Source organism: Myotis brandtii, unplaced genomic scaffold, assembly GCF_000412655.1.
Source record: "Myotis brandtii unplaced genomic scaffold, ASM41265v1 scaffold1875, whole genome shotgun sequence".
NCBI classification, from domain to species: Eukaryota; Metazoa; Chordata; class Mammalia; order Chiroptera; family Vespertilionidae; genus Myotis; species Myotis brandtii.
Window position 1 is genome coordinate 37,883 of NW_005356961.1, and position 8,224 is coordinate 46,106.

The following is an 8,224-nucleotide window of genomic DNA, read 5'->3' on the forward strand; positions in this document are numbered from 1 at the left end:
GCGTGTCAGCATTTTGAAAAACCCTAACTTAACTCTGGTGCCGTGTCACATATAGAAATTTGTTGATATTTGCAACCATTGTAAAACAAAGATTTGTATTTTTGATATTTATTTTATATATATTTATGCCATTTAACAAAGAAAAATCAACCCAAAAAATGAGTTTGCATGTCACCTCTGGAGGAATGTCATAGGTTCGCCATCACTGCCCTAGGGCTGCACATGATACCCAGTTAATAAATATTTGGTAAACAAAAGAAATGATTATCTCTGTTTCACAGATTAGCAGCCTGGGGTAAGAAAAGGTACGTCATTCTCTTCCCCAGGGATTGGAATTCAGGTTGACCTGAAGCCAGGGTCTGTCTTCTCGGTGCTCCACAGAGCTCGGTCACACACTAGCCTAATCTACCCAGTAGCCCAGAAGAGAAAATGTAGGGACATCCACAAGGAAGGGGGATTTGCCACACTGAGAGATGCTTTTCATCAGGGTTCAATTCAGAGCCATTTTCTGTCAGGAAACCACGGTTTAAGTCTCCCCCAAACCAAGCATGTGCTGCTCTGGGTCTCAGTTTCCTCATCTGTGAGTGAGGAAGCTGGAGCAGATGATGTCCAAGGAGGCATGTCTCAGGACCTCCTAGCCTGCCTCACTGGCTAGAGAGTCAACTCTTCAAGCTCCTCTTTTTCATTTCTCCTAGATCCTCATCTTTCAGAACACATCACCAACCATCTACCTCCCATACCTTCACCCACACTAGCCCTTCTACTAGTTGAAAGGAATTTAAATCAGAGTACTTTTAACTCCCCAAGCCCTCCCCAGCCCCCAAAGCCACTGAGCCAGGAGGTGTTCATCCTCATCTCTCCTCTCAGGTTTTATTGACTGATGAAAACTACATCTTTGTCAGCCACCAGCTCCACGGGGACAGGGAACCTGAGATGATGCCAGATAATCAGCCTGAGAGCAAACACAGAGTTCCGGAAGGTGACCCAAGAGGGAGAAGAGAGAGGAATATGTGAAAAGGTGTTGTGGGGAGGAGGAGAGAAGTTCCTCCTGCCTTCTACAACTCCCAGAGTTCAAGAACAACCCAGGCCTCAGCCCCTGGCGCTTCTGGACTCCTGCCCAAGCACAAGGAATCAGCTCATGATCTCCAAACCCAGCCCAACCCCTGTTGGTTGCCAGGTGCTTATCTCAGCCAGTCCAGACTCCGGCCCAACCCAGGAAAGAAGCAAACCAGAGGGGAGAGAAGGAGGAGTGTTAGAGGTGGCCCCTCTGATTAGGGCAGATGTAAATGCAGCAAACTGGGCAGAGGCTTTGCATAATGTCACAGCAGCAGCTGCTATTGCTAGAGTTTGCTGGGGGCCCAGCAGAGGATGGAGTTGCAAGGACCCATTTCCAGCAGCCAGAGAAGGGGGGTAGTGTTTGTGCTATCCATGTGTGTTGGGAGAGGCAGCCTGACCCCCGAGGCAAGGCCTGGGGGTAGAAGGTCACTGCTGAGGCCACAGCCCATGAAGCCTGTGGTTGCATTCCAAGCTTTGGAATTTAGGTGTTGTTGGGCCTGGTGGAGGGTGGGGACCTCTCTTGGAGGCCAGATAAGAGGTAATGCTTCTCTTCCCTGAATCCCCAAACCTCCACACCCCCCTGACAGAGAGAAGAGGAAGTCTCACCTCTTCTCAGGCTAGAGCTCAGATGTCAGGTGGGAGCCTGAGGACCCAAGGGGAGGAGCATGCAGGAGGCCAGCTGAGGGGAGGGTCTGGTCCCAGTGTGCTGGGGCCTGAGGATGCCTAGCAATTCAGCTCCCACCAGGAAATCTGTCTGGGGTGGGGGAGGTGTCCCATTCCCTGGCTACATTCCCCACAAGGTAGGCCATTCCATGCAACTCCATTGCATAGTTTTCAATAGGGGGTGGGGGGCAGAAGGGTTTCCCCAGGCCTGCCCCTGTCTGTCTCCCCAAAAATATGGCTTTGGAAAGGAATCCCCAAGAATCAAGAGGGCCCTCTGGATGGTTGGGCCTAACCCTCACAGGGAAGAGATCTTCACAGTCTCAGGGAGGAGGCAAGGGGTACCCAGGCTAGAGTTCCTGAGGGTGCTGCTGGCCCCGCCACCGCCACCAGGGGAGGAAGGTTGGCTCTCATCTGGGGTGTTGGCAGGAGGGGTAGGGATACTGATGATGGCAGCCACAAAGTCCCGGCTGTCACAGTTCAGGTCAAGGTTGTCGTGGAGCTTGGCATTGAGGCTTGAGCGGCTGTGGATAAGGGTGGGAAGACAGAAGGTTCTTTAAAAGTCATCTTAATACTTGCTACAGCAATCATGACATTTATTGAGCATCTACTGTATCCCTGGCACTGTGCTAAATGGTTCTCCTGCACCCCCAATCACTGTGAGGGCTCTGAAGTTAGGCAGTCCTGGGTTCGAATCCTGATCCCAATTTTACTACTGTAAACCTCTCTTTTCTCTCATGTGAATAATAATACAGTAAGTCCCCACTTAACATCGTTAATAAGTTCTGTAACTTTAAGTGAAATGATGTACACCAAATTTTACCACAGGCTAATTAATAAAAACAAGGGTTAAGTTTCTAGTCATTTCACCAATGTTATAACAAAATGGTACTGGGAATATTACTCAGTCATTAAAAAAGGATGAAATCTTACCATCTGTGACAGCATGGATGGACCTAGAGGGAATTATGCTAAGTAAAATAAATCAGACAGAGAAAGACAAATACCAGCCCTAGCCGGTTTTGCTCAGTGGATAGAGTGTCAGCCCATGGACTGAAGGGTCCCGGGTTTGATTCTGGTCAAGGGCACATACCTAGGTTGCAGGCTCCATCCCCGGCCCTGGTCAGGGCACATCGGGGAGGCAACCAATCGATGTCTCTCTCACATCAATGTTTCTCTCTGTCTCTCCCCCTCCCTTCCACTCTCTAAAAATCAATGGAAAAATATCCTCAGATGAGTATTAACAACAACAACAACAACAAAAAAAGACAAATACCATATGATTTCACTTATATGTGGAATCTAAAGAATAATATACGTGAACAAACAAAACTGAAACAGACTCAGAGATACAGAGAACAGACTGGTGGTTGCCAGAGGGCAGGGGAGCTGGGGGACTGGGTGAAGAAAGGTGAAGGGATTGAGAAGTACAGATTGGTAGTTACAAAATAGTCATGGGGATGAAAGTACAGCATAGGGAATATAGTCAATAATATTCTAATAACTATGTATGGGGCCAGGTGGGTACTGGAAATATTGGTGGGAATATTTTATAAAGTATGATTGTCTAACCACTATGCTGTATACCTGAAACTAATACAAATAATACTGAATGTAAATGGTAATTTATAAAGAACAAAGACAAGAAAATAAAACGACATTGAACAAAATGATTTTATTCAAGAACCTGTTGTATTCCTACCTCACAGGGTTCTTGTGAACATTAATTGAGATAATAAATGATACAAAGTGCTCAGAATAGTGCAGTGATGGTGAACCTTTTGAGCTCAGCGTGTCAGCATTTTGAAACTAACTTAACTCTGGTGCCATGTCACATATAGAAAATTTTTGATATTTGCAACCATAGTAAAACAAAGATGTATATTTTTGATATTTATTTTATATATTTAAATACCATTTTAACAAAAATCAACCCAAAAAATGAGTTTGCGTGTCACCTCTGACACGCGTGTCATAGGTTCGCCATCACTGGAATAGTGCCTGGAACACAATGGGCATACAGACACAAAACATCTATTATGATAGACTCCTTACAATCCTAAGTCTTCACAATAGTGTACAGTAAGAGAGCTACATAATCTGGTCCCTGTTCCTTTCTGATTTTACCTCCCACCACTCCCTCCCTCCCTCACTCCACTCTACTCACAGTAGCTTTCTGGTTCCTTATTAGAGACACAGACCTAGTCCTGCCTCGGTGGTCTTTGCACAGGCTGTTTTCTCTGCCTGAAAAGCTCTTCCTCTAGATATCACATGACTCACCCCTTCACCTCCTTTAGGTCTTGGCTCAGATATCACCTCAGCAAAGCTTTCCCTAACCACACCGTTAAAACTACGTCATACCCTGTTCTACTCTCTCTGTCCCCCATTCCTGATTTATTTTTCTCCTTGGCACTTAACACACTGCATCATCTCTGTATTTGTTTATTAACGGACACATCCCACTAGAATATAAGTTCCAGAAGGTCAGGGATTTCTGCCTGAAGTGAACTCCAAAGTGCCTAAAGCTCTGCCTGGCATATAATAGGTGCTCAATAAATGACAAGAGAATGAATGAAGAACAAGGAGTTCCAGACAAGATAAGCCCAAGTTCCCAGCATGGAGGAGTTTGGGTTTGAGCTTGACTTGCTAGGCCTGAAGTCATGAAATCTCAGACCCTCTGGTCTAAGCTCTGAGCTTCCTCAGGGATGGCCAGGGGGTGGGGGTTTCTTACCTCTGAGGGACAGGGCTCCTCCGCAGCCCCGCCAGCGTGTCCAGCTCCTGCATGCTTCCACGGCTGACCGAGGCAGTGGAGTTGGCAAGGCGGATGGCACGGCGCTTGGCCCTGCGGGGGCAGCAAGAGGATAGCAGGCTGCCAGGCCCCACTGGCTGGGAGGACACAGAGGTGCTGCGGCTGGTGCGGCCACCCAGCGAGACCGCACCCAGGGCCTCGTTGAAGGTTAGCTCATCTGTGAACTCATGGCACTGTGGGAAGAAGGGAGGCACGGTCACAAGGCACCACATAGGAGCTGCCGCCACCACCAGGCCTTTGCTTATGCCCTTCCCTCCTTTCTGGAAGTTGCTCCCTCTTTCCTTCCCTTGCCCACCCTTCAAGGCTCAGCTCTATCAGGCCTCTTCTAGGAAGCCCCGCGTGATTTCCACAATTAGTAGTGAGCCTCCAAGTCCACAGGGGGGAGCTGGCTTGGTGGCAGAGAGATCCCCTTCATTCTGCCATGCCACTTCTCCTTAGGCCTCACCGTTGTCTTCTCTAGACAGTGCAGCAAGTGGTGATGTTGTTTCTCAAAAGCAGAACGGTTCCTGACACACAGGGCCTGTTCCTCCCCACTGCCGCTGTCCTGGAGTGGATGGAGCAGACAAATGAGGTCAGCACCTTCCTCCTCCCATCACTGCTCATGACCAACCCCAATCTGGGACCTACTCACCTCAAGGCCCCTGTTCTGCTTGTACTGCAGGAAGGCGTTGGTGGTGCCACTCTTTGCCAACCGGATCCTTGCTAAGCGCACCTTCTACAGAGAGGAGAGAAAGAGTCAGGTGGGTAAACACAAGAGGTGATTGACTGGCTTGGGGTGGGGGGAATAGGAGATGGAAGGTGCATCTACCTGCTGTGCTCGGCGCTTATCAGCGCGCTGGTTCTGGTGGTAGATGCGGCTGAAGTTAGAAACAATGACTGGCACAGGCAGAGCGATGACCAGGACACCACTGAGTGAGCAGATGGATCCGAAAATCTTGCCAGCAATGGTGCTGGGCACCATGTCTCCATATCTGGGGCCAGAGGAGGTAAGTCAAGGTCAAGAAAAGTTCCCACCCACCCCTCAGTCCCCCACTGCATCCCATTCATTCCAATTCATTCTGTGACCTTGGCCAGGCACTCCAACTCTCTGAGCCTCAGTTTCTTGCTCTGCAAAATGTGAGGGATGACCTTTCTGGCCACCAGTGGGGGTCAAATGAGAATGGGGCCTCAGCCCCTACCATCTGCTGCCCCCATGCTAGCTGTGCAGGCATCTGAATCAGCTGGAAATCTATTAATACCCAGCATGGGAGAGAAGGAGGAAGTTACAGGCAGTAAACATGGCCTCATGGAGAGAGAGTTCCACCACTACCAGCCAGCTAAAGGGCTCTGGATCCCTGCAGCAATGCTCTGGTGGTTTTGCTTAAATCTGTCTTACCTTCTCTAGGTAGGACCCCTTCCTGTTCCCCCAGGGAAACCCCAAAACTGTCCTCACATGTTTCTCCATGCCATCCCCTACCCATGGAGATGGAGCAGAGCCAATCTTACCACCTTGTCTCACAGAGGGAGTGCAAACCAAAGTCAGGGAGGTTCCATAACTGACTTGCTCAAGATCACACAGCATCCTTTTGTCCTAACCACAGGACCAATCAGACTCCCTCCACAAAAGTGCAGCCTCTGCAGTCTTAAGCCTCTAAGCCTTTGCTCAAGCTGTGCCCCACCCCTCATGGCTCTTCCTTATTTCTTTATTTTGACTCATTTGTTTATTTTTTTATTTTGACTTATTTACAAGTCTTTCCAACTTGGGCATTTCTGGCACTATGATGTGTCAACTCAGACTGTATCCTCAACTAGGAGACGTGGGCAGCTGCCCACCCACCCAGGGTTGTTGTGAAGACTAAATAGGGTAAAAAAAAACCCCAAAAAGACTAAACAGGGTAAAAGGCATCAAAATACTCAGTTCCAATCCATTTTCAAGGCTCAGTATTTGTTTGTCGACCTAATCCTGAACCTCCAACCAGAATTAATTTCTACACTTTAGAAACCTCAAATCAACTTTTCTATACCTCTATTAAATCCCTGAGCAAGCTCAATCCATCCCTTCAACAGATACTGTATATACCTAATCCCTGTGACAGAAATTAGGACAGGCTCACAGTCTCTGCCCTAGACAGTGTCTTCAAGAACAACATGAGTTTCGTGTTTCCATTTGATGTTTTTAGCCCAACTATTTTCTTTCAAGGATTGTCAGTAAAAAAAATGATGCTGAAAATATCTTATTCTGGAGAGCCACAGAGGTAGTGTCCCACACTATGCTTGTAGAGGTTTGGGAGTTTGTGGGTCCTCAAGATGGAAAAGGGGGTGATACAAAACCAATACCTATTTATCCCTGTACCAGAAACTTTCACAACCACGATGTCCGTAAAGCCCCTCAAAAGGGATCATCTTCTCATGTTACAGAGGGGAAACAGGCCCAGAGAACACAAGGTCAACAGAAAGAGTACAGCTAAGACAATCCTTGAACCCAAGTCATTGTCAAAGCTGGGTGGGATTTGAAGATTAGTCCAACTCCCTCAGTTTCTACAGACGAGCAAACTGAAGCTCAAACAGATCATTTACCTAACCTTCTTTTACAGAAAAGGTGAGTGTAACTGACTGATCGGGCAGCTCCCAACACAGGGTCTGCACTCACCCAAGTGTGGTCATGGTGACAATGGTATACCAGAAGGCTGCGGGGATGCTAGTAAAGTTAGTCTTCTTTGTGCCCTTCTCGGCATAAAACATGACAGTGGCGAAGATGATGATGGCCATGGTGAGGGAAAAGAGGAGGAAGCCCAGCTCAGAAGCACAGCTCTTGAGTGTGTAGCCCAGAATTCGCAAGCCCTGTGAGTGCCGGGAAAACTTGAAGATGCGGAACACCCGGAACACGCGAAGGGTGACAAAGGCGCCAGACACATCCTCGTTCTTGGGCACGAAAAGGCCGATGTAATAGGGCAGGATGGCCACCACGTCTATGAGGCTCATTACACTCCGTAGGAAGCGGCAGCGGCTGGGGGCAGCAAAGAGCCGCAGGAGGTATTCACCCGTGAAAATGAGCACGCAGGCCGTGTCCATGCAGAAAAAGGCCGTCGGGAAGCGTTCCCCACACGAATGCTCCCTGGGGGGGGACTGCCGCATGGGGCCTCGGCACGGGATGGTCTCGACCACGTTGGCGATGACTGACACGGCGATGAAGAAGCCGGTCACGTAGTAGAACACGAGGGCCGCGGTGCTAGTGTGCGGGTTCTCGAAGGCCCGCCAGAGCCTCTGGCGCAGGGAGCTGCCGGCCCGCAAGGCTGGCCCTTCGGCGGCCTGCTCGGCCTCCTCATCCTCCGCCAGGCGCTCCGCGTTCTCCTTCTTACGGTCCCGGTACTCCTCCAGGCAGCAGTCGCCAACGAGCTCAGGCACCAGGCCGTAGAAGGCCAGCTCTTCATCGAAGGCCTGGATGCACTCCTGCCGCGGGCAGTGCAGGCGGCCGGTGCGGTAGAAGTTGAGCACGTGCCGGAACATGTCCGGATCGCGATCGAAGAAGTACTCGCCCGAGTCAGCATCGTAGAAGAACTCCTTCTCCGAACTGCCCAGCAGGGTGTCCGGGTAGCGGTCCAGCGTGTTCTTCCAGGTCTCAAAGCGCCGTCCGCTCACGTTCACCACCAGAACCTCATCCCCTCGAGAGGCCTTCACCCCTGGCGCCGGGGGCAGGGGCTGCTGGGCCAGGGGCAGCCA

At 49.7% G+C, this 8,224-nt stretch overlaps 1 protein-coding gene across 1 annotated transcript; it reads right to left on the reverse strand.

The window, feature by feature from the left end:
• Positions 1 to 850: 850 nt before the first annotated feature.
• On the reverse strand, positions 851 to 8,224 carry KCND1 (potassium channel, voltage gated Shal related subfamily D, member 1; the record flags this gene model as incomplete). The annotated part of the gene is made up of 6 exons (XM_005864545.2): positions 851 to 2,240; positions 4,448 to 4,698; positions 4,971 to 5,069; positions 5,157 to 5,240; positions 5,334 to 5,496; positions 7,155 to 8,224. Coding segments are annotated over 6 exons (1,893 nt in total), but the record flags the coding sequence as incomplete, so codon positions are not given.